Source organism: Chiloscyllium punctatum, chromosome 29 (assembly GCF_047496795.1).
Source record: "Chiloscyllium punctatum isolate Juve2018m chromosome 29, sChiPun1.3, whole genome shotgun sequence".
NCBI classification, from domain to species: Eukaryota; Metazoa; Chordata; class Chondrichthyes; order Orectolobiformes; family Hemiscylliidae; genus Chiloscyllium; species Chiloscyllium punctatum.
The window spans coordinates 77,574,328-77,599,825 of NC_092767.1; the positions used below are offsets into that span (position 1 = coordinate 77,574,328).

The following is a 25,498-nucleotide window of genomic DNA, read 5'->3' on the forward strand; positions in this document are numbered from 1 at the left end:
CCACCTTATCTATACCCCTCGTGATTTTATAAACCTCTGTAAGGTCACCCCTTAACCTCCTAAGCTTCTTCATAGCCTTCCTTCACATCTCAAGCCCTCCATTCCCAGCAACATCTGGGTAAATCTTGCTAAAGGAATCAAAGGACAAGGAGAAAGTGGGAACAGGGGACTGAGTTGGATGATCAGCAATGATCCAATTGGCTGACAGAGCAGGCACGAGGGGCTGAATGGCCTCCTCCTGTTCCAATTTCTTATGGCGTTATCCACCAGCTCAAACACCCACTTCCTCGGTAAGGTCCTGGGGAGTGTTGCTGAACAAAGAGACCTTGGAGTACAGGTTCACAGCTCCTTGAAAGTGGAGTCACAGGTAGGTAGGATAGTGAAGGCGGTGTTTGGTATGCTTTCCTTTACTGGTCAGAGTATTGAGTACAGGAGTTGGGAGGTCATGTTGCGGCTGTACAGGACATTGGTTAGGCCACTGTTGGAATACTGCATGCAATTCTGGTCTCCTTCCTATCGGAAAGATGTTGTGAAACTTGAAAGGGTTCAGAAAAGATTTACAAGGATGTTGCCAGGGTTGGAGGATCTGAGCTACAGGGAGAGGCTGAACAGGCTGGGGCTGTTTTCCCTGGAGCGTCGGAGGCTGAGGGGTGACCTTATAGAGGTTTACAAAATTTGAGGGGCATGGATAGGATAAATAGACAAAGCCTTTTCCCTGGGGTCGGGGAGTCCAGAACTAGAGGGCATAAGTTTAGGGTGAGAGGGGAAAGATATAAAAGAGACCTAAGGGGCAACGTTTCACACAGAGGGTGGTACGGGTATGGAATGAGCTGCCAGAGGAAGTGGTGGAGGCTGGTACAATTGCAACATTTAAAAGGCATTTGGATGGGTATATGAATAGGAAGGGTTTGGAGGGATATGGGCCGGGTGCTGGCAGGTGGGAGTAGATTGTGTTGGGATATCTGGTCAGCATGGATTTGTTGGACTGAAGGGTCTGTTTCCATGCTGTACATCTCTATCACTCTATGACTCAGACAGCACCTTCCAAACCCACGACCGCTTCCATCTAGAAGGACAAGGGCAGCAGATACATGGGAACACCATCCCCCTGCAAGTTCCCCTCCAAGCCCCTCACCATCCTGACTTGGAAATATGGCCGTTCCTTCAGTGTCACTGGGTCAGAATCCTGGTGTTCCCTCCCTAAGGGCACTGTGGGTCAACCCACAGCACACGGACTGCAGCGGGTTCAAGAAGGCAGCTCACCCCCACCTTCTCAAGGGGGCAACTAGGGATGGGATAATAAAGATCTCATCCCACAGATAAATTGAAAATGTAGATATAGCACAGTGAGGTCTGTTCCCACTCTGCAGCATCAAAGAGATGGTGTGAATTGAGGGGATTGAGGATACAGAAAGCACTGAGAGATCAGTCAGTGCCAAGGGACAGCATTCAGTCCAGCTGCAGGAGACAGAAGGCCAGAAACACGGAAACTCAGACCATTTTTGTTCTTTAAAAAATACTCAGCACAGAGTCATCTACATCGGGAAATACCAAAGAGCAATCTGCCCTGTCCTGGATAACTGCTCTTGAACATTAACTGAAGAGAACAGCATCTTCCCACATCCGAGGTGAATGGTTTAGACTGAGAGTGACCTTGTGATTACAACACCTAGCCTCTAACTGACAGTGATGGAAACTTCTCGCAGTTTTAGAACATAGAACAATACAGAGCAGACAGGCCCTTCGGCCCTCGATGTTGCGCCGACCTGTGAACTATTCTCAGCTCGTCCCCCTACACGATCCCATCATCATTTTAATTGAAACTAGCTTCTCCTGATGTTCAGAAACAAGTCCCACAGATCCCCGTCAGATACAGCTCTGCAAGTCCAGGAGGGACTTGTACGATGAGATAATGCCATGGGTTTATTTAACCAATCAGCCTTCGACCCCACAGCGAGTGAATCTTACTGCACTGGGTTACACCTCCTTCACCCACCATCTGAGGAAACTTTCACTGCTGGCAGATTTGAGAAAAGATGAAGAGGACCTTCAGCCAAGGTCTTCAGGATCACAGGGAGAAACAATAGGGAACAGTATTTCTGTGTCTGCGTGTGTGTGTCTGTGTGTGTGTGCGTGTGTGTACGTGCGCGTGTGTCTGCGTGTGTGTGCGTGTGCGTGTGTGTCTGCGTGTGTGAGAGAATGAGTGTGTCTCTATGAGAAATAATGTGCATGTGTATGTGTGTAAGAAGATGTGTGTGTGTGAGAGAGAGAGATAGAAAGAGTGTGTGCAGGCAAGAGAGTATGTGAGAGGGAGTGTGTGTGTGTGTGAAAAAGAGAGTGAGAGTGTGAGAGTGAGTGAGTGTATGTGTGTGTAAAAGAGTGTGTGTGTGTGTGGTGGAGAGGGAGTGTGTGTGAGAAAGGGAGTGAGAGTGCGTGAGGGATAAAGAGTGAGTGAGTGTGTAAAAGTATGTGTGTGGGGGAGAGGCTGTGCGTGAGAGAGGGAGAATGTGTGTGAGAGAGGGTGTGTGTGTGAGAGAGAGAGAGAGGGAATGTGTGTGTGTGAGGGAGAGGGTGTGAGTGTGGGGGGGGTGTGAGTGGGGAGAGTGTGCGTCTGAGAGAGGGAGACAGTATGTGTGTGCGCGCCTCTGTGTGAGCGTGTATGTGTGGGGTGGGGAATGAAGGGTAGATGGGAATGTGGGACGTTATGTTGAGGTTGTACAGGATGTTGGTGAGGTCTATGCTGGAATACTGTGTCCGGTCGCCGTTATAGGAAGGAGATTATTAAACTGGAGAGGGTTCAGAAGAGATTTACCAGGATGTTGCTGGGAATAGAGAGTTTGAGTTATAAGGAGAGGCTCGATAGACTGGGAGTTTTTACACTGGAGTGTAGGAGGCTGAGGGGTGACCTTATAGAGGTTTATAAAATGATGAGGAGCATGGATAGGGTGAATGGCAGGTGTCTTTTCCCGAGGGCGGGGAGTTCAAAACTAGGTGGGGGGGGGGGCATATTTTAAGGCGAGAGGAGAAAGAATTAAAAAAGGACACGAGGGGCAATTTTTTTAAACAGAGAGTGGTTCCCGTGTGGAATGAACTTCCAGGGGAAGTAGTGGATGTGGGGACAGTTAGAATGTTTAAAGGACATTCGGATAAGTATGTGGATAGGAAAGATTTGGAGGGATATGGGTCAGGAGCAGGCAGGTGGGACTAGCTTAGTTTGGGATTATGGTCAGCATGGACTGGGTGGGCTGAAGGGTCTGTTTCCATGCTGGATGACTCTGTGAATAAGACCATAAGACATAGGAGTGGAAGTAAGGCCATTCGGCCCATCGAGTCCACTCCGCCATTCAATCATGGCTGATGCGCATTTCAGCTCCACTTGCCAGCGTTCTCCCCGTAGCCCTTAATTCCTCTAGACAACAAGAACCTATCAATCTCGGCCTTGAAGACATTTAGCGTCCCGGCTTCCACTGCACTCCATGGCAATGAATTCCACAGGCCCACCACTCTCTGGCTGAAGAAATGTCTCCGCATTTCCGTTCTGAAATGACCCCCTCTAATTCTAAGGCTGTGTCCACGGGTCCTAGTCTCCTCGCCTAACAGAAACAATTTTCTAGCATCCACCTTTTCAAAGCCATGTATTATTTTGTACGTCTCTATTAGATCTCCCCTTAATCTTCTAAACTCCAACGAATACAATCCCAGTATCCTCAGCCGTTCCTCATATGCTAGACCTGTCATTCCAGGGATCATCCGTGTGAATCTCCGCTGGACACGTTCCAGTGCCAGTATGTCCTTCCTGAGGTGTGCGGACCAAAACTGGACACAGTACTCCAAATATAAACAGAGCAGCCATGATTGTACTGAGTGATAGAGTCATAGAGATGTACAGCATGGAAACAGACCCTTCGGTCCAACCCGTCCATGCCGACCAGATATCCCAACCCAATCTAGTCTCACCTGCCAGCCCCCAGCCCATATCCCTCCAAACCCTTCCTATTAAATGTTAAATGCTGTAATTGTACCAGCCTCCACCACTTCCTCTGGCAGCTCATTCCATACACATACCACCCTCTGAGTGAAAAAGTTGCCCCTTAGGTCTCTTTTATATCTTTCCCCTCTCACCTTAAACCTATGCCCTCTAGTCCTGGACTCCCCTAACCCCAGGGAAAAGACTTTGTCTATTTATCCTATCCATGCACCTCATAATTTTGTAAACCTCTATAAGGTCACCTCTCAGCCTCCGACGCTCCAGGGAAAACAGCCCCAGCCTGTTCAGCCTCTCCCTGTAGCTCAGATCCTCCAACCCTGACAACATCCTTGTAAATCTTTTCTGAACCCTTTCAAGTTTCACAACATCTTTCCTATAGAAGGGAGACCAGAATTGCACGCAATATTCCAACAGTGGCCTAACCAATGTCCTGTACAGCTGCAACATGACCTCCAAACTCCTGTACTCAATACTCTGAACAATAAAGTGTACCAAACGCCTTCTTCACGATCCTATCTACCTGCAGAACAGAACAGGCTTGAGTGGCCAAATGGTGAAAGACTGCTCCTGTCCGGGATTGGTGGGGCTGTGGGACAGGGAATTAAGTTTCTCTCAGAGAGAAATCGGCCAGCTCTGAGATTGGTCACTGAAATACAGATCACAACTTTGTAACCACAAAACTCCAGCCGCACTCACAGACCCACCGAGATATACCCAGGGTCAGCCTGAATAGAGACAGCGAGTGACTAAAACAACTCCCAGCAACAAAGAAATCACGTACCACTCTGGTCGATCACTGCCTGGGTCTGTTTGCTTGGTTCTGAAATGAATAGAAAAACATTTTGTATTTATTTCATTTCCGTGATACACATGTTCTTCCTCAAAAGGTCGATATTCCCGAACCCACACATCCCTGGACAATTCCCCACGGCCAATCCACCTTAAGCTGCGCACCTTTGGACTGTGGGGGGGAAACCGGAGCACCCGGAGGGGAGCTACCCAGACACGGGGGGAGAATGTGCAAACCCCACCCAGACAGACAGTCACCTGAGGGTGGGACTCAAACCCGTGTCCCTGGCGCTGGGAGGTAGCAGTGGTAACCACTGAGCCACCGTGGAAATACAGGAAGCAGCGAGAGGTGGGGACAGGGACACAGAGAGAGGACAGGACAGAGGGAAAGTGAGAGAAAGACAGAGAGTAGGGTGTGTGGCAGACACTCACCAGACTGCCTCCTGCCTCGGCGCAGGATTAACGGAGTATCTGTGTTCAGCAGCGGAAATATTTTCTTTGTTCTCTCTGGGGTGTATATAAACCCTGGAGGTTCTAGAATGGGAGGGAAAAGCTGAATTAAAAACATTCACTTGTTTCCCAGGATACGGAGAGAGTGTTGCTGTGTGTGTTTGGATTTATTGCTGGAGATTTCACACTGCCATCTCCCAGCTCCAGGATAACACTCACCACTGTCTTCAAACCCCTCCATCTCTCTCTCTCAGTCCTTTCCATGTCTAACAATCAGAATGATTCCAAAATCCCCACCGGATTGATAGTCGCTGATCAGAGAATCCTGCACTCCCTAAGTGCGGCGCGCCCTCAGCACTGACCCTCCGACAGTGCGGCACTCCCTCAGCACTGACCCTCCGACAGTGCGGCACTCCCTCCGCACTGACCCTCCGACAGTACGGCACTCCCTCAGCACTGACCCTCCGACAGTGCCCACTCCCTCAGCGCTTACCCTCCGACAGTGCGGCACTCCCTCCGCACTGACCCTCCGACAGTGTGGCGCTCCCTCAGTACTGACCCTCCGACAGTGCGGCACTCCCTCAGCACTGACCCTCCGACAGTGCAGCACTCCCTCAGCACTGACCCTCCGACAGTGTCCACTCCCTCAGCACTGACCCTCCGACGGTGCGGCACTCCCTCCGCACTGACCCTCCAACAGTGCGGCTCTCCCTCAGCACTGACCCTCCGACAGTGCGGCACACCCTCCGCACTGACCCTCCGACATGCGGCACTCCCTCAGCACTGACCCTCCGAATGTGCCCACTCCCTCAGCGCTGACCCTCCGACAGTGCTCACTCCCTCAGCACTGACCCTCTGACAGTGCGGCACTCCCTCAGCACTGACCCTGCGACAGTGCGGCACTCCCTCAGCACTGACCCTCCGACAGTGTGGCGCTCCCTCAGTACTGACCCTCTGACAGTGCGGCACTCCCTCAGCACTGACCCTCCGACAGTGCGGCACTCCCTCAGTACTGACCCTGCGACAGTGCGGCACTCCCTCAGCACTGACCCTGCGACAGTGCGGCACTCCCTCAGCACTGACCCTCCGACAGTGTGGCGCTCCCTCATCACTGACCCTCTGACAGTGTGGCGCTCCCTCAGTACTGATCCTCCGACAGTGCCCACTCCCTCAGCACTGACCCTCCGACAGTGCCCACTCCCTCAGCACTGACTCTGCGACAGTGCGGCACTCCCTCAGCACTGACCCTCCGACAGTGCTAACTTGGATGGGTTCCATGTTTTCACTAACAGCAGGTCATGCTGATGAAGCCGCAGAGAGCCTGGTTACTGACCTGACTGTCTCCGACCTCGCTGGAATGTGAAGGGATCATCGAATCGGGGAGAAGATGGAACGCTCAGCAACGATTCGGGACTGATCGGAATGTCTGGAGCATCTGGGGAAAAAAAAATTATTGTCCAGCATCTACAAGAGAAATCTGTGAGTAGTGTCAAAAGACATTGAATCATCAGTGTTTCCAACAGTGCAGCACTCCCTCAGCACTGACCCTCTGACAGTGCCCACTCCCTCAGCACTGACCCTCGGACAGTGCCCACTCCCTCAGCACTGACCCTCTGACAGTGCCCACTCCCTCAGCACTGACCCTCGGACAGTGCCCACTCCCTCAGCACTGACCCTCGGACAGTGCCCACTCCCTCAGCACTGACCCTCTGACAGTGCCCACTCCCTCAGCACTGACCCTCCGACAGTGCCCACTCCCTCAGCACTGACCCGCCAACAGTGCAGCACTCCCTCAGCACTGACCATCTGACAGTGCGGCGCTCCCTCAGCACTGACCCTCCGACAGTGCCCACTCTCTCAGCACTGACCCTCTAACAGTGCCCACTCCCTCAGCACTGACCCTCTGACAGTGCCCATCCCTCAGCACTGACCCTCCGACAGTGCCACACTCCCTCAGCACTGACCCTCCGACAGTGCCACACTCCCTCAGCACTGACCCTCCGACAGTGTGGCACTCCCTCAGCACTGACCCTCCGACATTGCGGCACTTCCTCAGCACTGACCCTCTGACAGTGTGGCACTCCCTCAGCACTGACCCTCCGACAGTGCGGCACTCCCTCAGCACTGACCCTCCGACAGTGCCGCACTCCCTTCGTGATAACCATGCCTCTGGAATAGGTACTGGCCCTTCAATCTTTGCACCCACTCAGTCTGTGTTTCCACAGTGGGGTCAGTGCAGTGTTGGGCATGTTGAAGCAAGGGGTGGGTTTACTTACAGTGAGAATGGTTTTCGAGCAGAACCTGTTTTGCCTGTGAACAGAAATGGGAGAAGATCCGTCAACACTGGGACAACGAGGATCATACGGAGAACATTAACTAGCAACAAAACTGGTCAATGCAGATGAAACACCCCACTAACTAGCAACACAATAAGAGTTGAGAGAACAGTTGACTAACTGGCACTAGCTGCATGGAGTAAACTCTGCTTCCACGTGGTAGTGTCTCCTCGCTGCTCTGTGATCCCAGATCCAGGCCCTGGGGCCATGGGGAAACTGAGCTCTCTCGAATTCTTCGCTCTCCCTCACACCGTTTGGCCAGGAGCCCTCACATTCACTCAGTGTCGAGCAATAACTGCAGGCAAAGTGGGACCGTAAATCCCAACACACCCCGCTCCACCATGTCACCTGACCAAAGGCCACTCTCCCCCTCAGGCCTGCTATCCCATTCTGTAAGATGATGGCCTGTACTCTAACCCCCTGCCTGCCCTGATATAAACACACCCCCCCCCCACCCACCCAACCCCGTTTATCCATAAAGATCCACCAATCCCAGTCTTGGACAGATTGAACGGGACAGTCGCCGATCCCATTGTTCTCTGAGGAAAATACAGACATCCCGCAGAGAGAATTCCTCCTCTCCCTCTTCAACTGGGAGAATCCCTCAATAAAGTCTCTTCTGAAAAGAGGGATCACTCTCCCCCATCCCACCATATCCCCTCAGTATCATCAATAAGATGTGTATGTGTGCCTGTGTATCTGTCTGTGTGTGTGACTGTGTGCATGTGTGTGCGCCCGCACGTGTGTGTATTTGTGTGTGTCTGTGCGCATCTGTGTGTGTGTGAGTGTGTCTGTGTGTATGTTGGTGTATGTGTTGGTGCGTCTGCGTGTGGCTGTGAGAGTGCGTGTCTGTGTGTGTGTGTGTTGGTGCGTGTGTGTGTGTGCGTGCGTGTGTGTTGGTGCGTCTGTGTGTGTGCGTGTGTGTCTGGGTGTGCCTGTGTGTGTGTCTGGGTGTGCCTGTGTGTGTGTGTGTGTGTGTGCCCGTGTCTCTGTCTGTATCAGTCTGAAATCCAAGACAATTTTGCCAATTCCTCAATCCAGTGAACGATAGCGAAGGTCGAAAGGTTATTTCAAAGATGTTGGTCATTTCCTTCTCTCCGAGAGCAGGGAATCTGGGGAATTCTGTCACAATCTTTTCACCCAGTTTATCCAGGAATGGGAATGTATGGATGTGAGCTAACTCCAGCCTCGCTCCACTATCGCGCCACCACTGAGTGTACCGAGTGGAGTCATCGATGTCACAGAGAGTGGAACGTTTAAGCCAGGCTGACACTGCCAGTGTGTGTGTGTGTGGCACAGGGAGTGCTGCACTGGCACAGGTGCCACAAGACCCAGCAGCTGAAACAGGCCATTCAGCCCATCTGCTTCCCTGATCGTTCACACGAGACTTTAAATCAAGACACTGGGGAGGACACACCAAAGACTGGTTCCAAAGGAGAAGCGTTGGGGGGAGCTTGTTGTGTTGAATACTGACCACTTAATAAATATCACCAGCTGCATACAGCCCTGGAATCCATGTTCTAACAGTGAGGGTATCGCACTGCACAGGGTGGAGAGGGTAGGGATTGGAACAAGGTCAGCTCCAGGTATACCTCACGGAATCGGAGTTCCCTCACAGGGGCTGTTAGCCTGGTCCAATCAGGGAGCCCCAGCTGCCAGGTAGAAACAGGAGGGTCGGAGGTTCTGCTCACTCTGAGGCCTGGCTCTGAGGGAGCTGGGTCAGGGTCAGGGACTCTCCAAGTGTAAATAAAGGGGTCTTGGTGATGGGACACTGGTCTCTGGGGAGTTAGTTCACGTATTAAAGGATGGAGTAGGTTTCACAGGCTATATGGACCAGTTCTCCCCCTCCTGCGTTGTCATGTACGTTATATTGGTAAAAAACAATGACTGCAGATGCTGGAAACCAGATTCTGAATTAGTGGTGCTGGAAGAGCACAGCAGTTCAGGCAGCATCCAAGGAGCTTCGATGAAGGGCTTTTGCCCGAAATGTCGATTTCGAAGCTCCTCGGATGCTGCCTGAAGTGCTGTGCTCTTCCAGCACCACTAATCCAGATGCACGTTATATTTCCCATTTTAAACTCAATTGTTTGAATTCTGCCTGGCTCGGGCTAATTGAACAGAGTAACTAATTGTTGCTCATATACAGCACGGGTTAGAGTTTAAATACACAAATCCGAATCACTGCGGTCCACACATGTATATAAAAAATAAACACCGCTGTCCACACTGAGGACTGGCTCTGAGGGAGCTGGGTCAGGGTCAGGGTCAGGGTCAGGGTCAGGGTCAGAGCCAGGGTCAGGGACAGGGACAGGGTGAGGGTCAGAGCCAGGGTCAGGAACAGGGCGAGGGTCAGGGTCAGGGTAAGGGTTAGGGTCAGGACAGGGACAGGGACAGGGTCAGGGACAGGGACAGGGTCAGGGTCAGGGTCAGGGACAGGGAGAGGAACAGGGACAGGGTCAGGGACAGGGTCAGAGGTAGGGTCAGAGCCAGGGTGAGGGTCAGGGTCAGGGTCAGGGTCAGAGCCAGGGTCAGGGACAGGGACAGGGACAGGGTGAGGGTCAGAGCCAGGGTCAGGAACAGGGCGAGGGTCAGGATGAGGGTCAGGGTGAGGGTCAGGGACAGGATCAGGGACAGGATCAGGGACAGGGTGAGAGTCAGGGACAGGGTCAGGGACAGGGTTAGGGTCAGGACAGGGACAGGGACAGGGTCAGGGTCAGGGTCAAGGACAGGGTCAGGGTCAGGGTCAAGGACAGGGTCAGGGTCAGGGTCAGGGTCAGGGACAGGGAGAGGGACCCTCAGTGTGTAAATAAAGGGGGATACTGGCCTCTGGGGAGTTCTATCAAGGTGATTTATCAAGATGTCGCCTGGGCTGGAGAGTTGCCAATATGAGGAGAGACTGGGGTTGTTTCCTGTTGGAGGAAAAGTGGATCTGATTGAGACGTATAAAACTGTGAGGAGCGTAGACAGGAAGAAACTCTCCCCTTGTTGGGGGGATCACTGACTGGGCAGCATCGAGTTAAGGTTTAAGATAAGGGGCAGGAGGCTTTATGGGGAATGTGAGGAGGAACTTCCTGCCACAGGCTGGTGGGAGTCTAGAACCCACTGCCTGCGATAGGGTGGGAGAGCCGCAAACCCTCATCACATTGAAGATGGATTTAGATTTGTGTTTGCGATGCCAAGGCTTTGAGCAAAGTGCTGGGAAATGCGATTAAAATCATTCAGGAGCTTGTTTTTTAGATTAGTGCAGATAGGCCAAAGGGTCTTTCTCTGCAGATCACTATGACTAAACATGGACAATCTGCCCATTATCCCAGTGCTTTGTAAATGGCACTACATAAATGCACAATTTATTCCTTCAGGTGTCAATGTCTGGGAAGGAGTTCTGCTGCCACCCGCTGGCTGAGCCGACATTGCATTTCAGCCGAAGAGTTTGTGATTGATCATCAGTAATCCTTATCGAGTTTGTATAATCAATAATATCTGGGACAGGAGTAGGCCATTCAGTCCATCGAGATTGCTGCATCAATCAATGAGAATCCCCGGCTGCTCTGATCTCCCTTACCTCCACTTTCCCTATAACCCTCGATTTACTTCCTGATTGAAAATCTCTCTTTAATAAACTGAATGAATATTCAGCCTCCACAGAATTCCCCAGATTTCCTGCTCTTGGAGAGAAGGAAATGACCAACATCTTTGAAATAACCTTTAGACCTTCGCTATCGTTCACTGGATTGAGGAATTGGCAAAACTGTCTTGGATTTCAAACTGATACAGACAGAGACACGGGCACACACACACACAGGGGCACACTCTGTCAACACACCCAGACACACACCCACACACACAAAGGGGCACACTCTGTCACACACCCACACACACACAGGGGTACACTCTGTCACACACCCAGACACACACCCACACAGGGGCACACTCTGTCAACATACCCAGACACACACCCACACACACAGGGGCACACTCTGTCACACACCCAGACACACACCTAGACACACACCCAGACACACACCCACATACACACAGGGGCACACTCTGTCACACACCCAAACACACACCCACACAGGGGCACACTCTGTCAACATACCCCGACACACACCCAGACACACACAGGGGCACACTCTGTCAACACACCCAGACACACACCCAGACACACACGCACACAGGGTCACACTCTGTCACACACACACACACACAGACACACACACACACAGGGACACACTCTGTTACACACCCAGACACACACACACATCAGGGCACACTCTGTCACACACCCAGACACACACTCACACTCACACACACACACACACACACACACATGGTCACACTCTGTCACTCACACACACACACACACACACACACACACACAGGGTCACACTCTTTCACACACCCAGACACACACTCACACACACACACACACACACACACGGTCACACTCTGTCACTCTCACACACACACACACACACACACACACACACACAGGGTCACACTCTGTCACACACCCAGACACACACTCACACACACACACACACACACTGTCACACTCTGTCACTCACACACACACACACACACACACACACACACGGACACACTCTGTCACTCACCCAGACACACACCCACACAGGGGCACACTCTGTCAACACTCCCAAACACACACCCACACACACAGGGGCACACTCTGTCAACACACCCAGACACACACCCACACACACACAGGGGCACACTCTGTCACACACCCAAACACAAACCCACACAGGGGCACACTCTGTCAACATACCCCGACACACACCCAGACACACACAGGGGCACACTCTGTCAACACACCCAGACACACACCCAGACAAACACCCAGACACACACGCACACAGGGTCACACTCTGTCTCACACACACACACACACACACACACACACACACACACAGGGACACACTCTGTTACACACCCAGACACACACACACACATCAGGGCACATTCTGTTACACACCCAGACACACACTCACACACACACACACACACACAGTCATACTCTGTCACTCACACACACACAGGGTCACACTCTGTCACACACCCAGACACACACACACACACACACACACATGGACACACTCTGTCACACACACACACACACACACACGGACACACACTGTCACACACCTAGACACACACACACACACAGGGACACACTCTGTCACACACCCAGACACACACACACACACACAAGGGCACACTCTGTCACACACCCAGACAGACAGACACACACACACAAGGGCACACTCTGTCACACACCCAGACACACACACACAGGGACACACTCTGTCACACATCCAGACACACACACACACACAAGGGCACACTCTGTCACACACCCAGACAGACAGACACACACAAGGGCACACTCTGTCACACACCCAGACACACACACACAGAGGCACACTCTGTCTCACACACACACACACACACACACACACACACAGGGTCACACTCTGTCCCACACCCAGACACACACACACAGGGACACACTCTGTCACACATCCAGACACACATACACACACACAGACACACTCTGTCCCACACCCAGACACACATACACACACACGGACACGGACACACTCTGTTACACACCCAGACACACTCTGTCACACACACACACACACACACACAGGGGCACACTCTGTCACACACCCAGACACACACTCTCACACACACACACACACACACACACACACAGGCACACTCTGTCTCTCACACACGCACACACACACACACAGGGTCACACTCTGTCACACACCCCGACACACTCTGTCACACACCCAGACACACACACACACACACACGTGCACGCTCACACAGACCCCACATGCACGCTCACTGTCCCCCACGTGCATGCTCACACAGTCCCCCACATGCACACTAACACAGCCCCCCACATGCACGCTCACAGTCCCCCACGTGCATGCTCACACAGTCCCCCACATGCACACTAACACAGCCCCCCACATGCACGCTCACAGTCCCCCACGTGCACACTCACACAGTCCCCCACGTGCTCACTCACACAGTCCCCCACGTGCTCGCTCACACAATCTCCCACATGCATGCTCACACAATCCCCCACGTGCACGCTCACACAATCCTCCACGTGCACGCTAACACAGCCCCCCACATTCACACTCACACAGTCCACCACGTGCACGCTAACACAGTCCCCCACGTGCACGCTGACACAGTCCCCCACGTGCATGTTGACACAGTCCCCCATGTGCATGCTCACACAGTCCCCCACATGCACACTAACACAGCCCCCCACATGCACGCTCACAGTCCCCCACGTGCATACTAACACAGCCCCCCACATTCACGCTCACACAGTCCCCCACGTGCACACTCACACATTCCCCCACGTGCACACTCACACAGTCCCCCACATGCACACTCACACAGTCCCCCACGTGCACGCTCACACAGTCCCCCATGTGCACGCTCACTCAGCCCCCACTTGCACGCTCACACAGTCCACCACATGCACCCTCACACAGCTCCCCACGTGCACACTCACACAGTCCCCCACGTGCACGCTCACACAATCCTCTATGTGCACACTAACACAGACCCCCACATTCACGCTCACAGTCCCCCATGTGCACGCTAACACAGCCCCCATGTGCACGCTAACACAGTCCCCCACGTGCACGCTCACACAATCCTCTATGTGCACACTAACACAGACCCCCACATTCACGCTCACAGTCCCCCATGTGCACGCTAACACAGCCCCCATGTGCACGCTAACACAGTCCCCCACGTGCACACTCACACAGTCCCCCACGTGCACGCTCACACAATCCTCTATGTGCACACTAACACAGACCCCCACATTCACGCTCACAGTCCCCCATGTGCACGCTAACACAGCCCCCATGTGCACGCTAACACAGTCCCCCACGTGCACGCTAACACAGTCCCCCAAGTGCACACTCACTCAGCCCCCACGTGCACGCTCACTCAGTCCCCCACGTGCATGCTCACACAGCCCTCCACATGCACGCTCACACAGATCCCCACATGCACGCTCACACAGTCCCCCACGTGCACGCTCACACAATCCTCCGTGTGCACGCTTACACAGTCCCCCACATTCACGCTCACACAGTCCCCAATGTGCACGCTCACAATCCCCCACGTGCACGCTATCACAACCCCCCTCATTCACGCTCACACAGTCCCCCACGTGCTCGCTCACACAATCTCCCACATGCATGCTCACACAATCCCCCACGTGCACGCTCACACAATCCTCCACGTGCACGCTAACACAGTCCCCCACGTGCACGCTGACACAGTCCCCCACGTGCACGCTGACACAGTCCCACACGTGCACGTTGACACAGTCCCCCACGTGCACGTTGACACAGTCCCCCACGTGCATGCTCACACAGTCCCCCACATGCACACTAACACAGCCCCCCACATGCACGCTCACAGTCCCCCACGTGCATGCTCACACAGTCCCCCACATGCACACTCACACAGTCCCCCACATGCACACTCACACATTCCCCCACGTGCACACTCACACAGTCCCCCACATGCACACTCACACAGTCCCCCACGTGCACGCTCACACAGTCCCCCATGTGCACGCTCACTCAGCCCCCACTTGCACGCTCACACAGTCCACCACATGCACCCTCACACAGCTCCCCACGTGCACACTCACACAGTCCCCCACGTGCACGCTCACACAATCCTCTATGTGCACACTAACACAGACCCCCACATTCACGCTCACAGTCCCCCATGTGCACGCTAACACAGCCCCCATGTGCACGCTAACACAGTCCCCCATGTGCACGCTAACACAGCCCCCATGTGCACGCTAACACAGTCCCCCACATGCACGCTAACACAGTCCCCCAAGTGCACAATCACTCAGTCCCCCACGTGCACGCTCACACAGCCCTCCACATGCACGCTCACACAGATCCCCACATGCACGCTCACACAGTCCCCCACGTGCACGCTCACACAGTCCTCCGTGTGCACGCTTACACAGTCCCCCACATTCACGCTCACACAGTCCCCAATGTGCACGCTCACAATCCCCCACGTGCACGCTATCACAACCCCCCTCATTCACGCTCACACAGTCCCCCACGTGCTCACACACACAGTCCCCCACGTGCTCGCTCACACAATCTCCCACATGCATGCTCACACAATCCCCCACGTGCACGCTCACACAATCCTCCACGTGCACGCTAACACAGCCCCCCACATTCACACTCACACAGTCCCCCACGTGCTCGCTCACACAATCCCCCACGTGCACGCTAACACAGTCCCCCACGTGCTCGCTCACACAATCCCCCACGTGCACGCTAACACAGTCCCCCACGTGCACGCTCACACAGTCCCCCACGTGCACGCTAACACAGCCCCCCACATTCACACTCACACAGTCCCCCACGTGCACGCTGACACAGTCCCCCACGTGCACGCTGACACAGTCCCACACGTGCACGTTGACACAGTCCCCCACGTGCACGCTGACACAGTCCCCCACGTGCACGCTGACAGTTTCCTACATGCATGCTCTCAATTTGAGAGGGAGAGGGTACAGTCAGAAGTGACAATATTTCTGTTGAATAAAGGGAACTATGGAGCTATGAGGGAGGAGTTGGCCAAAGTTCAATGGTGCAATACCTTGGCAGGGATGACAGTGGAGGAACAATGGCGGATATTTCTGTGTACAATGCAGAAGATGCAGAATCAGTTCATTCCAAAAAGTAGAAAGATCCTAGGAGGCAGCATGGGTGACCGTGGCTGACAAGGGAAGTTAAGAAACATATAAAGTTAAAAGAGAAAAACTATAACATAGCAAAGATAAGTGGGAAAACGGAGGACTGGGAAGCTTTTAAAGAACAACAGAGGATTCCTAAGAAGGAAATACGCAGAGAAAAAATTAGGTACGAAGGTAAACTGGCCAAAAATATAAAGGAGGATAGGAAAAGCTTTTTTAGGTATGTGAAAGGCAAAAAAATGGTTAAAACTAAAATTGGGCCCTTGAAGACAGAAACAGGGGAATATATTAGAGGGAACAAAGAAATGGCAGAAGAATTGAATTGGTACTTCAGATCCGTGTTCACTGGGGAAGAACAAGCAATCTCCCTGAGGTAACAGTGGCTGAAGGACCTGAACTGAAGGGAATTTATATTTGCCAGGAATTGGTGTTGGAGAGACTGTTAGGTCTGAAGGTTGATAAGTCCCCGGGGCCCGATGGTCTACATCCCAGGGTACTGAAGGAGGTGGCTCGAGAAATCGTGGATGCGTTGGTGATTATTTTCCAGAGTTCGATAGATTCGGGGTCGGTTCCTGAGGATTGGAGGGTGGCTAATGTTATACCACTTTTTAAGAAAGGTGGGAGAGAGAAAGCAGGAAATTATAGACCAGTTAGTCTGACCTCAGTGGTGGGAAAGATGCTGGAGTCTATTATAAAGGATGAAATTACGACACATCTGGATAGTAGTAACAGGATAGACCAGAGTCAGCATGGATTTATGAAGGGGAAATCATGCTTGACTAATCTTCTTGAAATTTTGAGGATGTAACTCTGAAGATAGACGAGAGAGATCCAGTGGATGTAGTGTACCTGGACTTTCAGAAAACTTTTAATAAAGTCCCACATCGGAGGTTAGTGAGTAAAATTAGGGCGCATGGTATTGGAGGCAAAGTACTAACTTGGATTGAAAGTTGGTTGGCTGATAGGAAACAAAGGGTAATGATAAATGGCTCCATTTTGGAATGGCAGGCAGTGACCAGTGGGGTACCGCAGGGATCAGTGCTGGGACCGCAGCTTTTTACAATATATGTTAATGATATAGAAGATGGTATCAGCAAAAACATTAGCAAATTTGCTGATGATACTAAGCTGGGTGGCAGGGTGAAATGTGATGAGGATGTTAGGAGATTACAGGGTGATCTGGACAAGTTAGGTGAGTGGTCAGATGAATGGCAGATGCAGTTTAATGTGGATAAATGTCTGGTTATCCACTTTGGTGGCAAGAACAGGAAGGCAGATTACTACCTAAATGGAACCAATTTAGGTAAAGGGGCAGTACAGAGAGATCTGGGTGTTCTTGTACACCAGTCAATGAAGGTAAGCATGCAGGTACAGCAGGTAGTGAAGAAGGCTAATAGCATGCTGGCCTTCATAACAAGAGGGATTGAGTATAGAAACAAAGAGGTTCTTCTGCAGCTGTACAGGGCCCTGGTGAGACCACACCTGGACTACTGTGTGCAGTTCTGGTCTCCAAATTTGAGGAAAGACATTCTGGCTATTGAGGGAGTGCAGCGTAGGTTCACGAGGTCAATTCCTGGAATGGCGGGATTACCTTACACTGAAAGACTGGAGCGACTGGGCTTGTATACCCTTGAGTTTAGAAGACTGAGAGGGGAACTGATTGAGACATATAAGATTATTAAAGGATTGGACACTCTGGGAGGCAGGAAACATGTTTCCGCTGATGGGTGAGTGCCGAACCAGAGGACACAGCTTAAAAGTACGGGGTAGACCATTTAGGACAGAGATGAGGAGAAACGTCTTCACCCAGAGAGTGGTGGCTGTGTGGAATGCTCTGCCCCAGAGGGCAGTGGAGGCCCAGTCTCTGGATTCATTTAAGAAAGAGTTGGATAGAGCTCTCAAGGATAGTGGAATCAAGGGTTATGGAGATAAGGCAGCAACAGGATACTGATTAAGGATGATCAGCCATGATCATATTGAATGGTGGTGCAGGCTCGAAGGGCTGAATGGCCTACTCCTACACCTATTGTCTATTGCTCACAGTCTCCCACATGCACACTGACACAGTCCCCCATGTGCACACCCACACAGTCCCCCACATGCATGCTCACACAGTCCCCCTCGTGCACGCTCACTCAGCCCCATGTGCACGTTCACTCAGCCCCCACGTGCACGCTCACACAGTCCCCCACATGCACGCTCACACAGTCCCCCACGTGCACGCTCACACAGTCCCCCACGTGCACGCTCACACAGTCCCCCACGTGCACACTCACACAGTCCACCACGTGTATGCTGACAGTTTCCCACGTGCATGCTCACAGTCTCCCACGTGCACGCTCACACAGTCCCCCACATGCACACTGACACAGTCTCCCATGTGCACGCTCACACAGTCCACCACGTGTATGCTGACAGTTTCCCACGTGCATGCTCACAGTCTCCCACGTGCACGCTCACAGTCCCTCACATGCACACTGACACAGTCCCCCACGTGCACACCCACACAGTTCTCCACATGCACGCTCACACATTCCCCCACATGCACGCTCACACAGTCCCCCATGTGCACACTCACACAGTCCCCCACGTGCACGTTCACACATTCCCCCACACGCATGCTCACACTGTCCCCCACATGCACGCTCACACTGCCTCCCATGTGCACACTCAAACACACCCCACGTGCACACTCACACAGCCCCCACATGCACGCTCACACAGTCCCCCACGTGCACGCTCACACAGCTCCCCACATGCACGCTCACACAGCTTCCCACATGCATGCTCACACAATCCCCCACATGCACGCTCACACAATCCCCCGCGTGCACGCTCACACAGTCCCCCACGTGCACGCCCACACCCCCCCACGTGCATGCTCAGTCACCCACGTGCATGCTCACATTCCCCCATGTGCATGCTCACACTGTACCCCACGTGCACGCTCACACTGTCCCCCACGTGCACACTCACACACTCCCCCACGTGCACACTCACACAGCCGCCACGTGCACACTCACACACTCCCCCACATGCACGCTCACACAGCCCCCACGTGCACACTCACACAGCCCCCACATGCACACTCACACAGCCCCCACGTGCACACTCACACAGCCCCCACGTGCACACTCACACAGCCCCCACGTGCACACTCACACAGCCCCCACATGCACACTCACACAGCCCCCACGTGCACACTCACACACTCCCCCACGTGCACACTCACACAGCCCCCACGTGCACACTCACACAGCCCCCACGTGCACACTCACACACGCCCCCACGTGCACACTCACACACTCCCCCACGTGCACACTCACACAGCCCCCACGTGCACACTCACACACAGCCCCCACGTGCACACTCACACAGCCCCCACGTGCACACTCACACAGCCCCCACGTGCACACTCACACAGCCCCCACGTGCACACTCACATGCTCCCCCACGTGCACGCTCACACAGACCCCACACGCACACTCACACACTCCCCCACGTGCACGCTCACTCAGCCCCCAACGTGCACACTCACACACTCCCCCACATGCACGCTCACACACTCCCCCACGTGCACACTCACACAACCCCCACGTGCACACTCACACGCTCCCCCACGTGCACGCTCACACAGCCCCCACGTGCACACTCACACGCTCCCCCACGTGCACGCTCACACAGCCCCCACGTGCACGCTCACACAGCCCCCACGTGCACACTCACACACTCCCCCACGTGCACACTCACTCAGCCCCCACGTGCACAAACAGCTGATCCTGGGACCGAGCACCTTCTGAGGGATGGATGCCGGGTGATTCTCGATGATCAGGCGTTTCAGGTAATGGATCCACAATCTCTTCTCCTCCTGGTTCTTCGCCTGGGAAAACAGACCAATCAGAACCAACCAAACACTTGCATTTATATAGCACTTTACACTCCCCCTAGAATCTCTGAAACACTACAGCCAAATCCTAACCCTAACCCTTTAAGAACCAGAGTCACCTCTGTAAGGCAGGAAACTCAGCAGCCAATGTGTGCACAGGAAGCTCCCACAAACAGCATTATGATAATGACCAGGACCCCAGGGGGGTATCTCCTTCAAACAGGAGGCTGTGGGATATGGGACACTAACTCAACAGGAGCAATTGGGCCTGGGCACCTCCAACAGTGTGGCACTCCCCCCTGTCCTACACTACATTGGGGATGGGGGGAGGGGTTGGGGGAGCCCAAACCTGGGATGGAACGTGATCCCAGAATCGAAAGATCCCGAGGTGAGGGAGGGACCAAGGGGGGAACTGGGCGAGTGACCTCGATGAGGCAGTTGGTGAAGGGAGACAGCTGAACATCAACAGAGTGTGATCGATCGGAGTGACACAGGGAGCCGTGAGACAGGTACCTTAATAGATGCTAGCAACTGGCCTTAGCAACCGCTGAGTGGCCTTAGCAACCACTGACCGGTCTTAGAAGCTGTGATATTTTCCTGAATAACCACTCTTTGTGATATTTGTCACCTGTACCAACCTGTGGTACTGGGTAAGGATTGTCTGGGGTTGGTCACTGCTGCCATTCCTTGTATTGTCATTGCTTTGTTTTGGCTTTAGCAATTGGCGAATGGGAGTGGATATCCCAATGCTGAGCAACCACAGAAGTGACTCTGTCCTCCACTAATAACAACATTTATTGCTTGATAGCAAAACATACAAACTCCATCAGCTCAGGCAACAGGTCCAGAACAGGCGGTGAAGGAGGCCTGTAAAACCTGCGCCCACACCTCCTCCCTCACCTCTATCCAAGGCCCTAAAGGAGCCTTCCACATCCATCAAAGTTTCACCTGCACATCCACTAATATCATTTATTGTATCCGTTGCTCCCGATGTGGTCTCCTCTACATTGGGGAGACTGGGCGCCTCCTAGCAGAGCGCTCTAGGGAACATCTCCGAGACACCCGCACCAATCAACAACACCGCCCCGTTGCCCAACATTTCAACTCCCCCTCCCATTCTGCCGAGGACATGGAGGTCCTGGGCCTCCTTCACCGCCGCTCCCTCACCACCAGACGCCTGGAGGAAGAACGCCTCATCTTCCACCTCGGAACACTTCAACCCCAGGGCATCAATGTGGACTTCAACAGTTTCCTCATTTCCCCTTCCCCCACCTCACCCTAGTTCTAACCTTCCAGCTCAGTAACTGTCTCCTTGACTTGTCCTACCTGCCTATCTCCTTTTCCACCTATCCACTCCACCCTCTCCTCCCTGACCTATCACCTTCATCTCCTCCCCCACTCACCCATTGTACTCTATGCTACTCTCTCCCCACCCCCACCCTCCTCTAGCTTATCTCTCCACGCTTCAGGCTCACTGCCTTTATTCCTGATGAAGGGCTTTTGCCCGAAACGTCGATTTCGCTGCTCGTTGGATGCTGCCTGAACTGCTGTGCTCTTCCAGCACCACTAATCCAGAATCTGGTTTCCAGCATCTGCAGCCATTGTTTTTACCTCAGGAACCATTTACCAGCCTCGTGGAACCGCCCACAGGCCTCGGGAAATGTTTACAGGCCCCAGCAGCCATTTACTGACCCCGGTAATGGTTCACAGCAATTGTTTACAGGGCCCAGCAGGAAAAGCCAGTCACAGTTGGAAACGGTGACACTGGAACACAGTTCCGATGCACATGAGGTGAGTCAGACCATGTGGCCTCAAGCTTCAGGGGTCAGAGTGAGGGGGGAGCGGTGAGAGAGAGAGAGAGAGAGAGACTGCGGCCTGGGCACCATTGAGTGACGTTAGCGAACACGGACAGACTACAACATCCGAGCAAAGGGTGGGGGTGACGTCGGGGTGGGGGTGACGTCGGGGTGGGGGTGACGTCGGGGTGGGGGTGACGTCGGGGTGGGGGTGACGTCGGGGTGGGGGTGACGTCGGGGTGGGGGCACTGACCTGGAGAGTGTTCTGCCGCTTCGGGATGGTCAGATCCGTCACTCGGAAACTCAACTGATCCTTCAGGTTCTCCGATAACGTCAGGTTACAGCACTGCCGGGGGCGGGGGGGGGGGGGGGGGAACAAAAACAACTGCATTTCTATAGCGCCCTTCCCACACACCATATTAATGACCAATGAGAATCACAGTTACTGTCATAATGGAGGAAACACAGCAGGCGGTCTGGGCACAGCAAGCTCCCACAAGGGCACAACTGGCTGAAAGCTCCGGTTATTTTGGAGAATACCAGGTTGCTGACCAAACCCGCCTCATTAAATAGCTCCCACACTCCAATGGTGTCTGATCTGACCATAACACAAGACCGCGAGGAAGAGGAACAGGAGGAGGCCAATCGGCCCGTTGAGCCAGCCCTGCCATCCAACAGGAACTTGGCTGATCCAACATTCCTCACATCTCCTTTCCCCTCGATTCCCCGACTGATCAAGGATCTCTCGATCTCAGCCTTAAATATACACACGGGCTCTGCTCCCACCGCTCTCTGGGACAAGGAGTTCCAAAGACTCTCAACCCTCAGAAAGGAGAAATCCTCCCTATCTCAGTCTGAAATTGGAGCCTCATTGTTCTGAGACTGTGCCCTCTGACCCTAGTCCCTCCTGTGAGGGGGAGCACCCTCTCAACATTGACACTGTCATGGCTCTGAAACACCTGACAGGTTTCAAGGACATCACCTCTCACTCTACTCAATCTTTTTTGCTGATAAGACAATTACTCCAAACTGGGGACCAAACAAGTGAACCGACTCTGAGCTGTCCCTCTGACAGTGCGGCACTCCCTCAGCACTGACCCTCTGACAGTGCGGCGCTACCTCAGCACTGACCCTCCAACAGTGCGGCACTCCCTCAGCACTGACCCTCCAACAGTGCAGCACTCCCTCAGCACTGACCCTCCCACAGTGCGGCACTCCCTCAGCACTGACCCTCCAACAGTGCGGCACACCCTCAGCACTGATCCACTGACAGTGCGGCACTCCCTCAGCACTGACCCTCCAACAGTGCAGCACTCCCTCAGCACTGACCCTCCTACAGTGCAGCACTCCCTCAGCACTGACCCTCCGATAGTGCAGCACTCCCTCAGCACTGACCCTCCTACAGTGCGGCACTCCCTCAGCACTGACCCACCGACAGTGCGGCACTCCCTCAGCACTGACCCTCCTACAGTGCAGCACTCCCTCAGCACTGACCCTCCGATAGTGCAGCACTCCCTCAGCACTGACCCTCCTACAGTGCGGCACTCCCTCAGCACTGACCCACCGACAGTGCGGCACTCCCTCAGCACTGACCCACCGACTGTGCGGCACTCCCTCAGCACTGACCCTCCAACAGTGCAGCACTCCCTCAGCACTGACCCTCCAACAGTGCGGCACTCCCTCAGCACTGACCCTCCAACAGTGCAGCACTCCCTCAGCACTGACCCTCCGACAGTGATGCACTCCCTCAGCACTGACCCTCCGACAGTGCGGCACTCCCTCAGCACTGACCCTCCTACAGTGCAGCACTCCCTCAGCACTGACCCTCCGATAGTGCAGCACTCCCTCAGCACTGACCCTCCTACAGTGCGGCACTCCCTCAGCACTGACCCACCGACAGTGCGGCACTCCCTCAGCACTGACCCACCGACTGTGCGGCACTCCCTCAGCACTGACCCTCCAACAGTGCAGCACTCCCTCAGCACTGACCCTCCAACAGTGCGGCACTCCCTCAGCACTGACCCTCCGACAGTGCAGCACTCCCTCAGCACTGACCCTCCAACAGTGTGGCACTCCCTCGGCAGTGACCGTCCGACAGTGCGGCACACCCTCTGCATTGACCCTCCAACAGTGCAGCACTCCCTCAGCACTGGCCCTCCAACAGTGCAGCACTCCCTCAGCACTGACCCTCCAACAGTGCAGCACTCCCTCAGCACTGACCCTCCAACAGTGCAGCACTCCCTCAGCACTGACCCTCCGACAGTGCAGCACTCCCTCAGCACTGACCCTCCGACAGTGCAGCACTCCCTCAGCACTGACCCTCCAACATTCGGCGCTCCCTCAGCACTGACCCTCCAACAGTGCGGCACTCCCTCAGCACTGACCCTCCGACAGTGCCCACTCCATCAGCACTGACCCTCCAACAGTGCAGCACTCCCTCAGCACTGACCCTCCAACAGTGCAGCACTCCCTCATCACTGACCCTCCGACAGTGCAGCACTCCCTCAGTGCTGACCCTCTGACAGTGCAGCACTCCCTCAGCACTGACCCTCCAACATTCGGTGCTCCCTCAGTACTGACCCTCTGACAGTGCGGCGCTCCCTCAGTACTGACCCTCCGACAGTGCAGCACTCATTCAGCACTGACCCTCCGACAGTGCGGCACTCCCTCAGCACTGACCCTCTGACAGTGCGGCGCTCCCTCAGTACTGACCCTCCGACAGTGCCCACTCCCTCAGCACTGACCCTCCGACAGTGCCCACTCCCTCAGCACTGACCCTCTGACAGTGCGGCACTCCCTCAGCACTGACCCTGCGACAGTGCAGCACTCCCTCAGCACTGACCCTCTGACAGTGCGGCACTCCCTCAGCACTGACCCTCCGACAGTGCGGCACTCCCTCAGCACTGACCCTCCGACAGTGCGGCACTCCTTCAGCACTGACCCTCCGACAGTGCGGCACTCCCTCAGCACTGACCCTCCGACAGTGCAGCACTCCCTCAGCACTGACCCTCCGACAGTGCGGCACTCCCTCAGCACTGACCCTCCGACAGTGCGACACTCTCTCAGCACTGACCCTCTGACAGTGCAGCACTCCCTCAGTACTGACCCTCCGACAGTGCCCTCTCCCTCAGCACTGACCCTCCGACAGTGCGGCACCCCCTCAGCACTGACCCTCCGACAGTGCCCACTCCCTCAGGACTGACCCACCGACAGTGCGGCGCACCCTCAGCACTGACCCTCCGACAGTGCGGCACTCCCTCAGCACTGACCCTCTGACAGGGTTGCACCCCCTTAGCACTGACCCTCCGACAGTGCCCACTCCCTCAGCACTGACCCTCCGACAGTGCGGCACTCCCTCAGCACTGACCCTCCGACAGTGCCCTCTCCCTCAGCACTGACCCTCCGACAGTGCCCTCTCCCTCAGCACTGACCCTCTGACAG

At 54.2% G+C, this 25,498-nt stretch overlaps 1 protein-coding gene across 3 annotated transcripts in view; it reads right to left on the bottom strand.

Moving 5' to 3' along the window:
• The window catches only part of LOC140454634 (uncharacterized), a 222,696-nt gene that overhangs the window by 31,880 nt on the left and 165,318 nt on the right, over window positions 1-25,498 (bottom strand). For 2 of the 3 annotated variants that reach the window (XM_072549541.1, XM_072549540.1), the window contains exons 10-15: window positions 22,311-22,403; window positions 20,169-20,255; window positions 7,504-7,537; window positions 6,561-6,662; window positions 5,210-5,311; window positions 4,770-4,808 (exon numbers count right to left, since the gene is read on the bottom strand). In XM_072549541.1, coding sequence (XP_072405642.1) covers window positions 4,770-4,808; window positions 5,210-5,311; window positions 6,561-6,662; window positions 7,504-7,537; window positions 20,169-20,255; window positions 22,311-22,403 — 457 coding nt within the window. The remainder of the gene's footprint in view (window positions 1-4,769; window positions 4,809-5,209; window positions 5,312-6,560; window positions 6,663-7,503; window positions 7,538-20,168; window positions 20,256-22,310; window positions 22,404-25,498) is intronic. The other variant, XM_072549542.1, reaches the window with a different exon arrangement.